Below are 20962 nucleotides of genomic sequence, written 5' to 3'. Positions count from 1 at the left end.
GGTGGCATTTTGTACCTGCTCTAAAGATTTGTGGAACTTTGAACTTGAGAGAGATAATTTAGTGTATCCAGCAGAAGAAATTTCTAAGCAGCAAAGCATTCAAAAGGTGACTTGGGTGCTGTTAAAAGCATTCCATTTTAAAAGGGAAACAGCATAAATTCAGAAAATTTGCAGCCTGATGATGGAGTAGAAAAGAAAAACCCATTTTCTGGGGGAGAAATTCAAGCCAGCTGCAGAAATTTGCATAAGTACCAAGGAGACTAATGTTAATCCCCAAGGCCATGGGGAAAATGTCTCCAGGACATGTCAGAGACCTTCACAGCAGCCCCTCCCATTACAGGCCCAGAGGCCCAGGAGGAAAAAGTGGTTTTGTGGGCCAGGCCCAGGGTCCCCATGCTGTGTGCAGCCTGGGGACTTGGTGCCCTATATCCCACCCACTCCAACCATGGCTAAAAGGGGCCAACATAGAGCTCGGGCTGTGGCTTCAGAGGGTGGAAGCCCCAAGCTTTTGCAGCTTCCACATGGTGTTGAGCCTGCAGGTGCACAGAAGTCAAGAATTGAGGTTTGGGAACCTCTGCTTAGATTTCAGAAGATGTGTGGAAATGCCTGGATGCCCATGCAGAAGTTTGCTGTGGGGTCGGGGCCCTCATGGAGAACCTTTGCTAGGGCAGTGTGGAAGGGAAATGTGGGGTCAGAGCCCCCACACAGAGTCCCTACTGGGGCATTGCCTAGTGGAGCTGTGAGAAGAGGGCCCCCGTCCTCCAGACCCCAGAATGGTAGATCCACCAATGGCTTGAATCGTACTCCTGGAAAAGCCGCAGACACTCAACGCCAGCCCATGAAAGCAGCTGGGAGAGAGGTTGTACCCTGCAAAGCCACAGGGATGGAGCTGCCCAAGACCATGGGAACCTACCTCTTGCATCAGCGGAATCTGGATGTGAGACCTGGAGTCAAAAGATCATTTTGGAGCTTTAAAGTTTGACTGCCCTGCTGGATTTCAGACTTTCATGGGCCCTGTAACCCCTTTGTTTTGGCCAATTTCTCCCATTTGGAATGGCTGTATTTACCCAAGACCTGTACCCCCATTGTACCTAGGAAGTAACTAGCTTGCTTTTGATTTTACAGGCTCATAGGCGGGAAGGACTTGCCTTGTCTCAGATGAGACTTTGACTTTTGGGTTAATGCTGAAATGAGTTAAGACTTTGGGGGACTATTGGGAAGGCATGGTTGGTTTTGAAATGTGAGGACATGAGATTTGGAGGGGCCGGGGCAGAATGATATGGTTTGGCTATGTCTCCACCAAATCTCAACTTGAATTGTATCTCCCAGAGTTCCCACACATTGTGAGAGGGACACAGGGAGAGGTAATTGAATCATGGGGGCTGGTCTTTCTCATGCTATTCTAGTTATAGGGAATAGGTCTCACAAGATCTGATGGGTTTATCAGGGGTTTCCACTTTTGCTTTTTTGTCATTTTCTCTTGCCGCTGCCATGATTCTGAGGCCTCCCCAGCCAGTGGAACTGTAATTCCAATTAAACCTCTTTCTCTTTTTTTTTTTTGGAGACGGAGTCTCACTCTGTCACCCAGGCTGTAGTGCAGTGGCACGATCTCGGCTCACTGCAAGCTCTGCCTCCCGGGTTCACACCATTCTCCTGCCTCAGCCTCCCGAGTAGCTGGGACTACAGGTGCCCGCCACCACGCCCAGCTAATTTTTTGTATTTTTAGTAGAGACAGGGTTTCACCGTGTTAGCCAAGATGGTCTTGATCTCCTGACCTCATGATCCGCCCGCCTCAGCCTCCCAAAGTGCTGGGATTACAGGCGTGAGCCACTGCGCCCGGCCTAAACCTCTTTTTCTTCCCAGTCTCGGGTATGTCTTTATCAGCAGCATGAAAACAGACGAATACGGGAGCATTCCCAGGAGCCTTCTGTGGAGAGGCCATGAGGCTCTGTTGAAGGAGTAGTGTCTGTGAGTGGGCTTTGTAAGCTCTAGAGTGTTCTGTGAGATATAACCTATTGTTATCATTTGAGGGAATTAATTTTATAACATGCTTCCCTCTCTTGAACTTTGCTCTGTATCCAGTCAGTACTGGGCGACCTGGAACCAACAGGTGGTCTGTTTATGGCTGAGAGTCCAAAGGTCATCAGAAGGCACATTAAGAAACCAGGTATCCCCAGTGGCAGCCAGGCCTGGGCCCCTTTATGGGCACAAAGATAAGGTTCATGTTTTGATGACATAGGAAGTGGTGGTCCTTGAAGGAACAGGCCCTCCCCTGTCCCTTCCACTGGTTAAAACTAAAAAGCTTGGTTTCCCCAACACCCCAGCCAAAACTCAGTCTGAATCTTTCTGTCAAGCTTGTGAGAAGTACCTGTGTGTCTCCCAGATGTGGGCCAGCCCCCCTCTGACTGTGCCACCTCCTCCCACAGATCAGTGCCCTACAGAAAGGCTACAGCCAGGTGCTGTGCCAGACCCTGTCAGAGCGGAACTCAGAAATCACATCCCTGAAGAATGAGGGCGAGAACTTAAAGAGAGACAACGCTATCACATCAGGTGAGCCCTTGGAGTCGGGCCTGGGAGCTGCCACTCCCGCACCCGTTGTTCTTGGCCACAGCAGACATCACCAATCAACCACATACTTTTTGTTACTGAACTTGGCTGCAGCCTCAGAGTTCTTCCCAGCTGCCCTTTAGGCAGTTCCTGTCCATGAATCTGAGTTCGCCCTCAGAGGTTTATGTGCCATCCAGTTCCTAGCATAGGGCCTGGTTTGGAGTGAGCCCTTGATAAATATTTGAGCAAATGTTATCTCTTAGCTAAAAGGCCTGCTGAGCATGGACCTCACCAGGGAACACACAGGACAAGCTGCAGCTCAGGCAGTCCCATGAGCCAGTTTGCTGTGAATGCAAACTAGAATGTGGCTAAAATGGGGTTGCCAATTTAAGGCACCCAGCCTCTTACCCATCTCACACTGGTGCTCTTGGGCCGGAGCGAAAGCATTTTGCTAATTGAGAGGTAGCTGGATACTCAAAAACTTGGGTGGGCAAGGGGGCAGCCAACTCATGGCCCACCCTTGCCAGGCACAGCTGTTTCTTAGCCTGGATTCATTCATTCATTCATTCATTCATTCAGCACATTTATGGAGTAGCTGCTAGACGCCAGGCACTGTTCTAGGCACTGGGGAGAGAGAGCCCTGAGCAGTCAAGATCCCTCTGCCCCTCTGCTCATGGGGCTTACACTTGGGAGAGGATGACAGACAATAAGAAGTAAAAAGATAAATGAACAAGCCCATACCAGAGAGAGATCAGTGCTCCAGAGGAAATAAAGCTGGACACCGTGGTGGGGAAGCACTCAGGGGGTGAAGTGAAGGAGAATAGCTTAGTGCAAGCTTGTCCAGCCCACGACCTGCGGGCCACATATGGCCCAGGACAGCTTTGAATGAGGCTCGACACAAATTCCTCAACTTTCCTAAAACATTATGAGATTTTTTTTTTTTTTAGCGATTTTTTTTTTTTAGTTCATCAGTTATTATTAGTGTGAGTGTATTTTACGCGTGGCCCAAGACCCTTCTTCTTCTTCCAGTGTGGCTCAGGGAAGCCAAAAGATTGGACACCCCTGGCTTAGTGCCTGGGCAGGGATATCTCTGAGGAGGTGGGAGGGGCTGTCGGGAGGCCCCTGGGAACGGTATGCTGGGCAGAGAGCACAGGTGCAAAGGCCCCGAGGCTGGACCAAGCCACGGTGTTGGATCAACTGCCGGCGAGTGTGGCTGGAGTCAGGGAACAAGGGGCTATGGGACCTGGTGGGGTCAGGGGGGAGGCAGGGCCACATTACATGGGAGGGGTTCAGGTTTTCTTCTGAGTGTGATGGGACACGTTAGGGTTTTTAAGGCAGAGAATGGCATGTCTCGAGACCTGCAGATGATAGGGCCATGGACAGAGAAAGGGGGAAGAGAGAAAAGCAGGTGGTGGAGAGGGAATGAGTCCAGGTTGGGCATATTGCTCCTAAAGTCCCCCCTGCACAGCAGGAAACATGCCCGTGGCTGTGAAAGCAGAGCGTAGCGTTGAGTCAGACACAAACGCTGTCTCTGCAGGACCCAGGCCGCCTGGCCGTGGCTTTCCGTCTGCCTCACTCTGCAGTCCCCCTCCCCACTCCAGGCTTCTACCTCTGTTCTTCCCTAACATGGAATGTTCTTGGATACTTGTGAGCCCTATGGGCAGGGCTGCTCTGGGCACCAGGCATCCCAGGGGGATCTCGCTGGGCCCTGCCCTCCTCCCCAGCGTCTGTCCCTCACACCCCATCCACGCTGCAAGCCTGTCTCAGACACCACTCCTCTAATCAAGGAGTCAGACAGACCTGGGCTCAGGTATGGCCTGGGATGGGCTACACTCTCACGGCCCCAAGTGTGGTCCCTGGACCAGCAGCATCAGCATCACCTGGATCCTTGTGAGAAACTGGGAATTTCAGGCCCCACTCCTGACCTTCCGATCAGAATCTTCATTTTCACAAGCCTCCCGGCTGCTGCGTGTGCACACTTCAGCTCGAGAAGCACTGGGCCGGGTTACGCTGCAGTGACAAACAGTCCCCCAAGTCTCAGTGGCTCACAATAGACAGGTTCAGCTCCTGCTTCCACCCTGAGCCCATCATGAGTCAGTAGGGGCTTTGGTCATTGTGGCCACACAGTGACCCAGGCTCACACAAGCCATCACAGCACATCACAAACCCCATCTTCCACAGCAAGAGAGGCAGATGGAGGAACAAGGTGCGGATTTCCTCACCTGCCTGAAGCAACTCAAACAAACAAACAAAAACCAAACAAACAGAAAAAAATGTCTGAAATAATGGTTTCCATCTATTGGCCCCAAGAAGCATGTGACGATGATCTGGGAGGGAGTGGAAACAAACAAGATGAAATCTACGATTGCCCCCGGCTGGCTTGCGCTGGAGAGAGTTTCCAGACCACAGCAGGGAGGGGAAGCCAGACAGAGCCCAGTGGTCAGCCCGACTTGAGGAGATGGAGGTGGAGAAGCCAGCACAGCTTGAGTTTGCTGGGTGGCGTGCCAGGCGGGAGGGGGCTGCACGGAGAGCACCCCGGAGATCTCAGAGGGTCCCCCTCAAGTCTTCAGCAGAGTCAGGTGTGATGAGCATGTGCATGTGGGCAGGGAAGGAACCACCCAGGAGGAGCAGAGGGAACCATCTCGAAGCCCACGTAGGCCTGAGAGTAGCTCACTTTCCCACCATCCAGAATGGGGCAACCTTGCACTACACAGGGCATCTGGTAGAGACTCAAGCCAAATTCATTCTAGAGAAAAGGTCACTCTGGTCCCGCCTCACAAAGCATGCAGGCAAGCCCCAGAGAGAGCAGTCTGTTTCCAAGGAACTTAACTGTGTCCCTGGACGAAGCTCATTTTTACAATGAAATTCTGAATCATGTTGTTCTTTATTACACATCCTTGATTGTGCAATAAAGATTGATTCTTGATTGATACCCACCAATAAAACTAGGATGAATGTTTTTCTAAGAAAAGGACCGTATGAGATAACCCAATACCACTGCATTATGCACCCTTCTTCTCACTTTTTCTCAATGTGATAATACAATAATATATTGCCTATCTGCTGTCACATAAGTTATCCCAAAAAAGCAACAAATATGTTTATCTTACCCGGTTTCTGTGGTTCAGGAACTTGGGAGTGACTTAGTCTGGCTCAGGGTCTCTCACGAGGTTGCAGGAGCTACTGCTGTCATGTCATCTAAAGCCCGACTAGGGCTCGAGGATCCCCTTCTGGAATGACTCGCTCACATGGCTGTTGGCTGGAGGCCTCAGTTCCTCACCATGTGTGTCCTTCCCTAGGGCTGCTTGAGTGTCCTCACAACATGGCGGTTGGCTTTCCCCAGACTGAGTGATCCAAGGAGAGCAAAAAAGAAACCACAACATCTTTGATGATTCACCCTGGGAAGTCACATTCACCACTTCCACAGTGCCATATGAGTTACACACGTCAGCCCTATTCAGGTGGGAGGGGGCTACACGAGGCCAGGTATTCTAACAGGCAGGGATCATGGGGGCCATTTTGCAAGCTGGCTACCACATATAGTTGTGGGTGGCAGGGAATAAACACTATGTGTTAGCCACTCTACTATGTTCTTTATACAACTCTATAGATACAATGAGAGGTTAAATAACTTGTTCAGACCACTAAGCTAGGCTGGGCATTGTGGCTCACATCTGTAATCCCAGCACTTTGGGAGACAGAGGCTGGTGGATTGCTTCAGCCTGGGAGTTTGAGACCCGCCTGGGCAACATGGGCAAAACTCCATGTCTACAAAAAATACAAAAATTAGCCAGGCATAGTGGCACGTACCTGTAGTCCCAGCTACTTGGGAGGCCAAGGCAGGAGGATCGCCTGAGTCCAGGAGGTCGAGGCTGCAGTGAACCATGATCATGCCACTGCATTCCAGCCTGGGTGACAGAGTAAGACCCTGTCTCAAGAAAAAAGACGACTGAGCTAGTAAGTGCTAGAGATGGTTTCCAAACTCAGATGAGTGTGAATCAACACGTCCCTTGCTGCCACAGGCCCATGTCGTGGCCCCTCCTGGTCCCTCTCTCTGCTGAGCCTTTGTTCCCAGGCAGGGCCGTTGCTCACAGCACCCCGACAGATGTTTCCTGTCTCCAGCAACACGCACTGACTGACCTCTCCTTCTCACTGGGACCTTGAACAAATGATGTGCAGTGGATATTGGTCTCAACCCCATTCAAGCTCCTGGGATCCTTGGAGACACCTCCCTTCTCAGTGCCAGGCTCGTCACAAACTGGTTGACAGCGGCAGCGATGACAGTCATCCTCACTGCCTCTTTGACCTCTGCGAGTCTTCTTTTTTACAGGGATGGTGTCATCTTTGCAAAAAGACATGTTAGCAAAGGATGAGCAAGTTCAACAACTAAAGGAAGAGGTCAGTCACCTAAAAAGTCAGAACAAGGACAAGGACCACCAGCTGGAAGCCCTTGGCTCTAGAGTGAGTAAGGATGACTGCGTCACCTTGTAGCCATCGGGTGAAAAGCAGCTAAAGTGAAGTCACGTGATATGCTTGTTTCATTCACCCTGGGCCCTTAGTTTAAATTTCATTCCTTCCTCTCACACCATTGTGCTGGGGGCGGGGTGGTGGGGGGGGGGGGGGGCGTTGGGGGCAAAACATGAAATGCCTACCTAGAAAAACTAAAACAGCTGGCCACATTCTTTGCACCTTTTCAAAGATCGGCGTGCACGTGCCCCGGAATAAGCAAGATGTAGCTTCAACTCCAGGAAACATTTTCTAATGCCCATTATAAATGAGTTTGGTTAATTCCAGCAGTAAATGCACCTCTCAGCTTGGCTATTTCCATGGCAAGGCTTAATATTAAAGCAGAATAGAATCACTGCATGCAAAAGAGGACACGGTGGGCTTCCCCTCATCCCAGTAACCACTGGTTTGCACAGTCACCTTCGAAGCAGAATGTTTGCAGGCCCAAGTGCAGTTAGACAGTCTTTCATTTCTTCCCTTAGACTTTAGTGTGGGTAAGAATATTCTGTGTGGAGTGAACCTGGTAGGCAAGTCAAGAGCTGTTTAAAAGTAATTTTGAGGCCAGGCCCAGTGGCTAATGCCTGTAATCCCAGCACTTTTGGGAGGCCGAGGCTGGTGGATCACACGAGATCAGGAGTTTGAGGCCAGCCTGGCCAACATGGTGAAAATCTGTCTCTGCTAAAAATAGCAAAAATTAGCCAGGCGCCTGTAATCCCAGCTACTCGGGAGGCTGAGGCAGGAGAATAGCTTGAACCTGGGAGGCAGAAATTGCAGTGAGCTGAGATCACGCCATTGCACTCCAGCCTGGGCAACAAGAGTGAAACTCTGTCTCAAATAATAATAATAATAATAATAATAATAATAACTATTTGCCAAATTTACCTCAATGCTCTGACTTTAGAATCCTGAACCTATAGGATTTCTCAGTATTTGTGAGATGTGTCTGTTTCAGTGAGTCAAGGTAAAACCTAACAGCTTTCATCTCAGGTGTGCCTGAAGAGTTCGCCAAGTCTGCAAGGGCACCCAGGCAGGGTGGATCTGGGGGTCCAAGGATGAAGCAGCAGTAGTGACCTCTGGCTCTGACTGCAGTGCCCCAACTGGAGCTGGGGAAAGGCAGGACAGGAGCCCCGGGGGCACACAGACCAGGGTCGGAGCCCAGGGTGGGCTTTTGTTATAACTGATGTGGCCTCCCCTTTGTCATCAGCGAAATGGGAACAACAAAATCAGTTTTGAGAAGTGAGAGGCCGGTTTGCATTGTGCGCTTCCGCCTCTGCGGCTGGTTAGCCCGCCTCGCCAAGTCCTCTGCATCCGTCCCCTGAGCAGGGTCACCGCCTGGATTACATGTGTTGTCACTGTTTCAGGTGTGTGGGTATGTGGGTGTGGGTGTGAGGATGTATGTGGGTGTGTGGGAGGGTGTGTGAGGGTGTGGATGTGTGTGGGTGTGTGGGAGGGTGTGTGAGGGTGTGGATGTGTGTGGGTGTGTGGGAGGGTGTGTGAGGGTGAGGATGTGTGTGGATGTATGTGGGTGTGTGGGAGGGTGTGTGAGGGTGTGGATGTGTGTGGATGTGTGTGGGTGTGTGGGAGGGTGTGTGAGGGTGTGGATGTGTGTGGGTAGTGGGGGGTGTGGGGGTGTGGAGATGTATGAGTGTGGGTATGTGAGAGGGTGTGTGTGGGGTGTGTATGGGTGTGTAAGCATAGGGGGTGTATGGGTGTGAGCGTGGGGGGAGTATGGGTGTGTGGGGTGTGTGTGGATTTGTGGGTGAGGGTGTTGGGGGGAAGGGTGTGTGGGGTGTGGATGTGTGTAGGTGTGTGGGGGTGTATGTGAGGGTGCATGTGGGTGTGGGTGAGGGTGTGTATAGCTGTGTGGGTATGGTGTGGGGGTGTGAGTGTGTGGGGGGTGTAGGTGTGTAGGTATGTGTGGGTGTGGGTGTATGTGGGTGTGGAGGTGTGTGGGGGGTGTATGGGTGTGTGTGGGTGTGGTGGGGTGTATGGGTGTGTGTGGGGGTGTGGATGTGTGTAGGTGTGTGGGTGAGTGTATGAGTATAGGTGTGTGTGGGTGTGGGGGTGTATGGATGTGGGGGGTGTGGATGTGTATAGGTGTGTATGGGTGTGTGGGTGTGGTGTGGGGGTGTATGTGGTGTGCGGGTGTATGGCTGTGTGGGGGTGCGGATGTGTGTAGGTGAGTGGGTGAGTGTATGAGTGTGGGTGTGTGGGGAGTGATGTGCTGTGGGGGTGTATGGGTGTGTGGGGGTGCGGATGTGTGTAGGTGAGTGTGTGGGTGAGTGAGTGTGGGTGTGTGGGGAGTGATGTGTGGGGGTGTATGGGTGTGTGGGGGTGTGGATGTGTGTAGCTGTGTATGGGGCTGTGTGTGGGTGTGATGTGTGCGGGTGTATGGGTGTGTGGGGTTGTGGATGTGTGTAGGTGAGTGTGTGGGTGAGTGTAGTGTATGAGTGTGTATGGGAGTATGGGTGTGTGTAGGTGTGTGGGGGTGTATGAGTGTGTGGGGGGGTGTGGATGTGTGTAAGTGTGTATGGGTGTGTGTGGATATGGGTAGGTGTGTGTGTGAGTGTGGTGTGGGGGTGTATGGGTGTGTGGGGGTGTGGATGTGTGTAGGTGAGTGGGTGAGGGTGCGTGTGGGGTGCATGGGGCGTGTGGATGTGTGGGTGTGGAGGCGTGGTGTGGGGGTGCGTGTGGGGTGTGTGGGGTGTGTGGATGTGTGTCGGGGCTGTAGAGCTGATGTTAGGTGGGAGAAATAGGGAGAAACAGCAGCTCCGGGGCTCTTCTGCCCACGAAGTGCATTTGGGTTACTTGTGTCCCCATTTCCCTTCCCCGTTGACCTTGGAACAGGTCTGCCTTCTTCTCCAGGCCGCACCTGGCGTTCATCAGCACGTGGGCTCCTCGTGACCAAGGGTATTGCTCATGTGAACATCCGAATGACTGTCTTTATTTTTCAAATTACATGTGCTGTGTTAATTTTAGAATAAAAAGTAGATAAAACTGGAGAGCAAAATTAAAGAAAGAAGAGAAATGCCACCGCCAAGAAATCTATGTCAGTACTTGAGTGCATATTCCTTCTGTTTTGTTTCTAAAATTACCTGGAAAAAATATATCTGTAACAGATATATAACAACAAATTTACACTATATACATTTTTTAAACTTTAAACAATTACTGTTTCCCCACATGGATAAGAGCTTTTCTCATGGGTCTTTAAAGCTCCATGACATTCTCTTGTCTGTGCACAATGGAATCAAACAGCCCCGGGTTATCGGACACGGGTGTTTCCTTTTTTTTTTTTTTTTTGAGACGGAGTCTCGCTCTGTCGCTCAGGCTGGAGTGCAGTGGCGCGATCTCAGCTCACTGCAAGCTCTGCCTCCCGGGTTCACGCCATTCTCCTGCCTCAGCCTCCCAAGTAGCTGGGACTACAGGCGCCCGCCACCACACCTGGCTAATTTTTTTGTATTTTTAGTAGAGACAGGGTTTCATCGTGTTAGCCAGGGTGGTCTCAATCTCCTGACCTCATGATCTGCCCACCTTGGCCTCCCAAAGTGCTGGGATTACAGGTGCGAGCCACCGCGCCCAGCCGGGTATTTCCTTTTTGTTCACTATGGCTAACAATACTCTCAAAAACATCCCTGAACCTACAGACTTGCTGATTTGCCAGGCCATTGTCTTTATACATTCCTAAAGCAGAATTTCTGGGTCAAAAAGGAGGCCCATTATTTATGTTCTTAATGCCCGTTGCCAAATTGCCCTCCAGAACGGCTGTTCCATTTTCACCGCCGCTCCCAGGGCAGTGGTGTCTTGGAGGAGTGAATTGCATGAAGCACTGAGAGCCGTCCAGGCTCGCTAGTGGCCCTCCAAGGACATCCGTGTTTATTCCTCAGCACAGACTCTCCAAAGCTGGATTTTCCTTATGGTTTAGATTGCTGGCTTTTGAAGATGAGAGTAGTGGCTTTATTCCTCTGATTTCCTGAGTGGAGAAGCAGGAACAGCTTTGGGATCCTGTGTGCCCGTCAGACACCATGGGATGCCTTTTGGGATCTCAGTGGGTGACTGGATGGAAACAGCAGGAAATGCTGTCAGGGGCTCACATGGGGCCTTGGAGCCCCTCCTTCCCCCGACAACCCTACCTGGCCAATGTTGGCCTCTTTCTGTGTTGCCCTTTTCTCCACAGTGCTCGGTGCTAAAGGAAGAGTTAAAACAGGAAGATGCTCACAGGGAGCTCAGGGAAGCCCAGGAGAAAGAGTTAAAATTCTGCAAAACCGTGAGTTGAGCTTCCTCCTTCGTAGGTACCACCAGAAAAAACAGAGTTTGACCTTGAGGTTCTTGGTGGGATCCTGGGCCATCACTAAGCATGAAGCTCTGGGGCTCTGTGCTTGCTTGTTTAACATAGTCTCATTGCTCTTTGATCTGCTGCTTCTGCAAGAAAGAGATGGGTGAAGGGGCCCCAGGATTCCCTGGGCAGTTGGCTCTAGCTCCCTCAAGGGTTTCCCCTGGGGCCAGGTTGGGGTTGAGACCGGGTACAGGGACAGGAGGCTGGCCAGCTGGCCACCACATGGTCCCTTGCCCCACCCCTGACCTGTGACTCCCAAACATGTATTCCACTGTCCCAAGTTTTATCCTAGCCACAGGCACCATTGTTGACACTTCCTGAAGTATTTTTATTTAAACACAACTATTTAACACCCACTTGTAAAAACAAAACAAGGCAGTGGCTCACACCTGTAATCCTAGCACTTTGGGAGGCCAAGGTGGGTGGATTGCCTGAGCTCAGAGGTTCTAGACCAGCCTGGGGAACACGGTGAAACCCCGTCTCTACTAAAATACAAAAAAATTAGCTGGGCATGGTGGCGGGTGCCTGTAATCCCAGTTGCTTGCTTGGGAGGCTGAGGCAGGAGAATTGCTCGAACCCGGGAGGCAGAGGTTGTAGCGAGCCGAGATCGTGCTATTGCACTCCAGCCTGGGCAACAGAGCGAGACTCCGTCTCAAAAAAAGAAAAAGTTATTTGCCTTATGTAGAAGGTAACCATAAAAATAAATACAATGAAAATAGGACCATTAAAAGTCAAAGGAGGTGTATTCCTCACGCCCTCCGAATCCACCCTGCACATCACCAGGTGTGCGTTTTCCACTCGTTGGGAAGCTCAGTTTCTCCAACTTGCTCTTCCCCACGCCAGCGCCATTCCTCCAGGCCAGGAACATTTTACTCTCTGCCTAAACAAAAAAGAAAAAACATTTCATTGTTCCGTTCTTCCAGACCTTGCCTGTTGAGTCTTCCAAACAGTTGGCCCTTTAGATTGAACTCAAAAATATACCCCAAGAGCAGGGTTTCAAGTGAGTTGATGGGTGTCCTGTAGTCCTTAATCCAGGAGTTGTACTGACTTCCAAAAGAAACTAATTTCCTTTATCCAGAACTTTTAATATATCAGTTGGAAAATAAAGTCTGTTTTGCTGAGAGATGTAAAACCTTCCTCCAGGAGAAGGAATTAAACAAGCTGATACCAGACAAGGTTTCCACCTTAATGGATGGGATGCCAGGGGATGATGAGGGCTCAGACCTCTCAGCCAAGAAGGCAGCTCCTGCCCCCATCAGGGAGGTTCACTCTTGTTGAAACTTTTTCAGCAAATCCAAGACATGGAGAAAGAAATGAAGAAGCTTAGGGCGGAGCTGAGGAAGAGTTGTACTGAACAAAGCGTGATCTCTAGGACTCTGAGAGAAAAAAGCAAGGTACGTAGTGGACAACAGGCCCAGAGAGCGGTGTGGGCGGTAGCTCCCCACTTATCATCCCTGTTAGTCCTCTAAGTGGCCTATGCTGGTATTAACCCTTCTTACAGCTGAGAAAACTGAGGCTCACACAGGGACAGGGACCAGGTTCACTGCATAAAGTAGTTGTGGCAGGACTTGAACCCAGGTTGGTCTGACTCCAAGGCCCCTGTGAGTAACCCCACTACTCCTCACTGCCTTCTAAAACTGTTTCTTGCTTTTTGGTAATGAGACCCACCTCTGGCCTCCCAATCCCAGTTTTGAGTTTAGTGTTGCTTAATTATTTTAATGTCCCTTCCCATCATGGGAAAAAAAATTGTATTGCATACTCCAGACCTGCGCTATCCATAACAGTAGCCACTAACCGCGCATGGCTATTTACATTTAAATTAAAGCCGGTAGCTCACGCCTGTAATCCCAGCATTTTGGGAGGCTGAGGCAGATGGATCACCTGAGGTCAGGAGTTCGAGACCAGCCTGGCCAATGTGGTGAAACCCCGTCTCTACTAAAAATACAAAAATTAGCCAGATGTGGTGGCGGAGGCCTGTAATTCCAGCCACTCAGGAGGCTGAGGCAGGAGAATCACTTGAACCTGGGAGGTGGAGGTTGCAGCAAGCTGAGATCGTGCCACCGCACTCCAGCCTGGGCGACAGAGCAAGACTCCGTCTCAAAAAAAAAAAAATTAATTAAAAATAAATAAAACAAAACGTTGCTCCTCAGTTGCCAGCCACGTTCCAAGTGCATAGTAGCCACGTGTAGCTGGTGGCTGCTGCACTGGACAGCACAGATATGGAAATTTCCATCAGCACAGCAAGTCCTATTGTTTTAAATTAATGGTGACCTCTTTTAGCAACATAACCAATTGAAGAGTTGTATAAAAGATGCTTATGGATCACACATTTAATTTTTTTAAGTGAAAATATCTTCGAGAGTCCTGAGCAGTGTGGACAGAATCTCTTTCTTTCCATTTGAATCATCTAGTTTATTTGATTAGAAGATGGTTGTCATTGAGAAAACTAAGAATTTTTTTTTTTAATAAATAAAGACAGAGCTTCACTATGTTGCCCAGGCTGGTCTTGAACTCCTGGCCTCAAGCAGTCCTCCTGCCTCAGCCTCCCAAAGTGCTGGGATTACAGGTGTGAGACACCACGCCCAACCACAACTGAGAATATTTTAAGAACAAATCTGAAAGGCAGAGGAATTCTATGTGAAGGGAGGTTCTCAGGGATGATCTGAGAAATAAAAGCAAATAATCTATTTTTCTCCAATTTTATTTAATATGAATGTGAGTATAGTCAGCAGAAGTCAAATCATTAAAACCTCGTGAGCTGAAATGTATACTACACAAGGATCACATCTTATGGATAGTATTGAAGCCTGCAAAAGTTGGCCAGACATAAGTAGACTTGGCAGAAATAATTAACACAAAATTAATATCAACAGTTAAGACTATACAAAGTAAAATTTATTTATCAATTAAAACTTAAGAGAAAAATCAAATATTCTTGTCCAGGTGCGGTAGCTCACGCCTGTAATCCCAGCACTTTGGAGGCCAAGACAGGAGGATTGCTTTAGACCAGGAGTTCAGGACCAGCCTGGCCAACACAGTGAGGCCCTGTCTACAAAAAATTAAAATAATCACTTAAAAAAATCAAATATTCTTGAAAAAGTTTAGACTTGTAAAATATAATATGGGGAAAATGGACATGGTAGAAATGAGAACTACAAAATAAAACACAGACAGACAGACCTGTGTTTGGTAAATATTTGATAGGGTCCAGAAAAACTTATGGATGAATCAAATCATAATTGTATAATTTGCCTACAAAAGAACTGATCCAGATCAAAATAATTTCAGGAGACTAAAGTGAAAATGGAAACATTTGGAAATCTGTTAAACAACTGGTTTAATGAACTTCGCTCTAGAAAATACCCTCTCAATGAAAATGAACTTGCTATGGTATATTTTTCTTTTAAATAGTTGTAGTCATGAACATGGAGTCAAAATGCTCTCTGGGCTATCAATTTTTCTCTAAACAAGGCTTTGGCTGCATTCCACAAGTCTTAGTACGTAGTATTTTCGTTATTATTCAGATCAAAATATTTTCCAAATCCCTTTGTGATTTCTTCTTTCACTCATGGGTTACTATGCGGCTTATTTCCTAATTTCTAAATATATGAGGGTTTTCTGCTTACCTTTTTTGTTACTGATTTTTAGCTTAATTACACTGTGGTCAGAGAACATCTTCTGTGTAACTTCAATCTTTTGATATTAATTGAGACTTGTTTTATGGCCTGCATGTGGCCGACTGCAGTTCCACGTGCACACTTGAAAAGAATACGCATCCTGCAGTCATTGGGTTTAGTATTCTATATATGGACATTAAATGAAGCTTGCCGATAATGCTCAAAACTTAAATGCTCTTGTTGATTTTTTTTTTCTGTGTGTTTTGTCAGCCACTGAGAGAGGCATATTGTTTGAAGATCCTATCATGATCGTGGATTTGTCTGTTTCTTTTTTTAATATTGTCAATCTTTGCTTTATATATTTTGAGGCTGTGTTAGTAGATGCATATGTATTTACCATTTCATTACTTCCTATCGAATCAAACCTTTGGCCATCACAAGATGTTCCTCTTCATTGCTAGAGATGTTTTTCCTTTAAAGTCTTTGTCATTAAGGTAGCTCCATCAGATACACTAGCTTTCTTTTGATTTGAGTTTTCATAGACTATCTTTTTCATACTTTTATGTCAATCTTTATTTTACAATGTGTATCTCATGTGAACAGCACATAGGTTTTATACAGTTTGACCATCTTTGTCTTTCAGTCCAAGTATATTTAATATAATTGCTGGTATATTGGGATTTAAATTTATCTACTTGCTCAGGGCCAGGTGTACTACCTATGTTCCTTTTTCTCCCCATTCTTTCCTTCTTTTGAGTTGATGGGTTTGTTTTGTTGTTGTTTGTTTGTTTTTTGAGACAGAGTCTTGCTCTATTGCCAGGCTGGAGTGCAGTGGTGCGATCTCAGCTCACTGCAACCTCCACCTCCTGGGTTCAAGCAATTGTCCTACCTCAGCCTCCTGAGTAGCTGGGACTACAGGCGTACACCACCATGCCCAGCTAAACTTGTATTTTTAGTAGAGACAGTGTTTCACCATGTTGGCCAGGATGGTCTCCATCTCTTAACCTTGTGATCTGCCCACCTTGGCCTCCCAAAGTGCTGGGATTATAGGCGTGAGCCACAATGCCTGGGCGAGTTGATAGTTTTTTTATCATTCCCTTTTCCCCTGTACTAGCTTGGAAATGTTCTCTCTTTTACTTTTCTTTTAGTAATCATAAGACAATAGCATGCATTCGTGACTTATCAAAATCTAATATTTAGTGAGTTTTTAACTCTTACTATTTTAGTGGTTATTCTAAATTTTACAATATGCATTTTCAACTTACCAAAATTCAATATTCATTAATAATTATGTCCTTCTTCTTAACACAATGACTTAGAGATTGACACTTTAACTTCGCTTACCCCATCCAGACTTATATGCCATTGTTATCATTTTCTAAACTTCTCTCTATATTTGAAACTCCAAAAGACATTATTAATATTTTTCTATAGTCAACATCCATATCTTCACATTACTATTATGTGTTTTCTACATTTCTGATCATCCATCTAGATCATTTTTCTTCAGCGTGAGGAACATCCTTTAGTGTTTTCCTTCAGCATGGCTCTGCTGGTGTCATATTCTCTCAGGAGTGTGTGTACATTTGTGTGTGCAAGCACGTGTGTGCATATGTGTGATTGTGCATGTTTGCATGCACATGTGTGCATGCATGTGTGTGCATGTGTGTGTGTGCATGTGTATGTGTCTGAAAATTTCTATATCCTTCATTCATGAAACATATTTTGACTGCGTATTGAATTCTGCACTGGCAATTGTTTTCTTTCAGCACATTATAGATGACAGTAAGTCTATCATTCCATTGTCTTTTGGCTTCATTTGTTTCTATTTAGAAGTAACCTATAACCTAACTATTGCACCATTGTATAATCTTTTTGTATTCTGGATTTTTTTAAATGTTTCTTTTCCTTTGATTTACAGCAGTTTTATTAGGATGTATCTAGGTGTGAATTCATTTTTATTTATCTTATTGGGGTTCGTATGGGCTTCTTGAATCTTTGGCTTGCTGTTTTTCATTAGTTTTGGAGTGTGGGCTGTGTACTACCTAGGCAGTGGGGAGCTACTGAGGCTCTTGAACAGGGAACTAATATGTTTAAATTTGTGATTAATAATAATGGTGAAAATGATAGCCACAATTTTGCATGGACTCAGCATTTTGCCAAACATTTCATCTCTTTTCATCCTCACAACTCTGACCTAGAAATTATTATGCCCATTTTATTATTTTTTTAATATATTGGAGCTTTTCAAGATGCCTGTTTTACAGATGAGGGAGTCAAAGCATAGAGTCAAGTCACTACCCAAAGGCACACAGTCAGTAAGTGGCAAAGCCAAGATTGGGGGAAGCCAGGCCTGTCTGACTCCAGTTACTGTGGCACAGCCACTAGCCACGTGTGGCCATTTAGGTGAAATTAAATATAATGTAAAATTCAGTCCCTCAGTCACATGAGCCACACTTCAAGTGCTCAATAGCCAGATGTGGTCAGTGTCCACCCTATTTGACAGTATGGAGTTAGAGCACTTCATCATTGCAGAAAGTTCTACCAGACAGTGCTGCCCCACCACTTGGTAACCCTCTCACAGGACCATGAAGGATGTTCTGGAAGGAAATAAATTAGAGGCAAGGAGGCGTCACGGCCAAAGGTGCTCAGGGCCTAGCCTGAGACCATGTGTATTAGTCCGTTTTCACACCGCTGTTAAAGACACACCCGAAACTGGGAAGAAAAAGAGGTTTAATTGGACTTACAGTTCCACATGGCTAGGGAGGCCTCAGAATCATGGCGGGAGGCGAAAGGCACTTCTTACATGGCAGTGGCAAGGGAAAAATAAGGAAGAAACAAAAGTGGAAACCCCTGATAAACCCATCAATTTCGTGAGACTTATTCACCATCAGGAGAACAGCACGGGAAAGTCCCGCCCCCATGATTCAGTTACCTCCCCCTGGGTCCCGCCCACAACACTTGGGAATTCTGGGAGATACAATTCAAGTTGAGATTTGGGTGGAGACACAGCCAAACCCTATCACCATGCACAGGGGAGGAGCTCAATAAATAAATCTCTGACAGCTGGTGCCAAAGGCCTGCTGTGTGGCAGTGATATGAGGAACAGGACTGCCAGAGCTGGGGCTGGGGGCGGGGAGGCCAGTCATTGAGAGGAGGAGCCAGAACAGAGCCCAGGACAGCCTCTGCTTTCGCAGCATTTGAAAAACGTCCGCCGAAACAGAAGCTGGGGTATGTTTACACCTGAGAGGATGTAAGTGAGGAAACTGAGGCCCAGCGAGCTCAGCCAGCCTTCCCGGGAAACAGCTCGCTGGGGACTGGCTGCACCCTGCCACTCAGAAGAAAGCTTTACAGGTTGCTCTGGGTGTTTTACATAAAATCTGTGTGACCCCTCTCTAGCCCCCTAATAAACCACTTGTGAGGCTGTTTCAGAACAAAATCCTCTCATCTAGGAGAGTATGTCTCATTTCCTGCAAGTGCCTGAGCCCTGGCTCAGCAGATGCCCAAAATGTTCATGGTTCAGACATGAACTGAGCAGCCGCAGGGTCCTGTAATGGCCAGCAGAGGGCAGCACCGAACACGCCCAAGCTCACCTCGAGTTGCCCATTACTCGAGCAAGCGGGGGAAAATGGGCAAGTTTCCCCACTTTAAACGCCTTCTTTTGCAGGCTACAATTCTTTACTAGTCATTGCTTAGCGAGTCTCCCAGAGCAGTTTCCCTTGGTAAGTGTGCTAGAAGTGGTAGCAATGAACAGTTACAATAATAAACCCAGCAGTTAACATTTACCAAGTGCCCACGATGGGCGGCAGTTCCTTATGGTGTTAGGATGACTCTGTATAGTGGCTACTGTCATCCACTTGTTCTAGGTCACAACATCTAACACACTTATAGAGCCCTTACGAAGCGCTGTCACTATTCCAAACTTTTTTAAATCCCCACAATAACTCTGCGAAGAGGGAACTAGTATCACCCCATTTGACCGATAAGGACACTGAATCACAGAGCAGTGAAATGACTTTGCTGAGGTCATACAGCTTGTTAGGGACCGGGCTGGGATTAGAGCCTGGGGTAGGACAAATATTGAGCCCAGGGTGCAGAGCCCAGCCCTTTCCCCCAACGGACAGTGCCCCCCGAGCCTGCCTCCACCCCGCGCACGCCTGTGACCCCTGCCACATGGGCTGCAGCTGTGCCTACCCCTCTGGGACCCCCCACGGCCATTAGACATCCTAGAGGAATCTCCCCAGAGTGCATTATGATCACATTAGCAGCAAGTACTCGCTTTCATCGTCATTTCAGGTTGAAGAGAAGCTTCAGGAGGATTCCAGAAGGAAATTGCTTCAGCTGCAAGAAATGGGGAACAGAGAGAGCCTCATTAAAATCAATTTGGAGAGGGCAGTAGGTCAGGTAGGCATGTTCCAGAGCCCCCCTCATTGGCCCACGCTCTCCAATGATTGCACCCAAGCAGCCAGTGGGGGTGAGAGAGGAGGACGCCCAAGGTAGAAAGACAGACGTGCGTTAATTCTCCCATTTATCTCATGAGCAGAGGCTGTCTGCAGCTCCCCACCCCCATGGACATCGCTAAACAGGTTTCTGCTGCTGGGAGGCCTCCCACTCGAATAGTTTACGATGACCCGAGACCCGGACCAGGCAGCCAATCCCGGCTCGATGCCTGCCCCCAGTTAACCGAGCTCCTTGCCCCCAGTGGTGTTTCTAGCATTTTCTCCCTAATGTTTTTAGTCCTGACATTTACCACAATCTTTCTTCCCCTTGGGCCCCAGCAGACATTACAGACAGTGTCTATAAGGAAATGCCACTTCTCTTAATAAGGTAAAACCCTGGAGTGTCCAAAGTGCATGCTGGATGGAGAAGCTCCCGGCTGTGGGTGAGCCACTCCGACCTGGTCTGGAGGTGCTGTTTCTTTGATGCTGTGGCCTGAAATCGCCGGTGGCCCTTCCTGGCAAATGTGACACAGTCGTGGGGGCCGGAATGTGCAGACGAAAGTTTACCAAAAGCTAAGGGAAAGCAAACAGGAAACCAAGATGGGAGGGCATATGACCCTCAGGAATGTGGTCCCCCAGGGGCAGCCCACCCTAGATTCCTCCACAGGGGTCCCTCTCCTGGAAACCATGACTCCAGGGGATCCACAGAATGGTTTGCGCGCACACGTGTGTGTGTGTGTGTGTGTGTGTGTGTGTGTATTACTGGGAAGGAGGGCCCCCCCATGTCTCCCACTGGGTTCTCAGGAGGGTCTGTGAACTACCAAGAAAGGCTAAAAGCCAGGATCTCTCAAACCACCCAGCTCAGCTCCCAAAGCCCTTCCATTTTCTACCATCCAAGCCTTACCAGGCAGTGTGACCAGGCCTTTGTCCCTGTACCCTAAAATTCAAATATTCACCACTGTAACCGCCAGCACCATTTCTCCTGTGGGGGCGCCAGCCCCTTATCAAGGGCAGAGAACCTGCCCCTCTGGGCCTCTCCCTGTGCACATTGGCTACCCCCAATCTTCCCCCTAACACATACCTGATTTGAGGGTCTGACCCGTGCTCCTTGCCCAAGGGCCAAGGTTCTTGTTATAGCTCTGGGCAGAGGCCATCCGGGAGGAGCCCTGGAGGTCCTGAGACTGCTCCAGGTCTAGACTTGAGAGAAAGGACAAGCCCTCTCTCTGCCTCCCAGTGCCTTCCCTCTCCTGTATCCCCAAGGCCCTGCTCCCTGTCCAATAGTCTGCCCTTCCCCAGCCAAGTGACCCCAAGCCCGAGGCCATGTCTAAGATGACCTCTCCCTCCCAATGGCCCTGGGCAGCCATTCCTGTGGGGAGCCCCTGATGGCAATGGGGGACCATCATTCACAGGGCTTCCTCTACACAGTCAATTCTTTGGGTGAGCTGGGACCCTCCGCTTGGCCATGAAACCACAGGATGGCTTTGAGAACCTCATGTCACCTGGTCTTCTCCTGGCAG

At 48.4% G+C, this 20962-nt stretch overlaps 1 protein-coding gene across 12 annotated transcripts in view; it reads left to right on the top strand.

The window, feature by feature from the left end:
- The window catches only part of FHAD1 (forkhead associated phosphopeptide binding domain 1), a 164040-nt gene that overhangs the window by 69568 nt on the left and 73510 nt on the right, over positions 1-20962 (top strand). For all 12 annotated transcript variants that reach the window (XM_055097955.2, XM_055097980.2, XM_055097974.2 and 9 more), the window contains exons 7-11: positions 2427-2550; positions 6878-7008; positions 11231-11320; positions 12679-12783; positions 19303-19410. In XM_055097955.2, coding sequence (XP_054953930.1) covers positions 2427-2550; positions 6878-7008; positions 11231-11320; positions 12679-12783; positions 19303-19410 — 558 coding nt within the window. The remainder of the gene's footprint in view (positions 1-2426; positions 2551-6877; positions 7009-11230; positions 11321-12678; positions 12784-19302; positions 19411-20962) is intronic.

Source organism: Pan paniscus, chromosome 1 (assembly GCF_029289425.2).
Source record: "Pan paniscus chromosome 1, NHGRI_mPanPan1-v2.0_pri, whole genome shotgun sequence".
NCBI lineage: Eukaryota > Metazoa > Chordata > Mammalia > Primates > Hominidae > Pan > Pan paniscus.
This window is presented reverse-complemented; position numbering and strand designations above follow the sequence as displayed.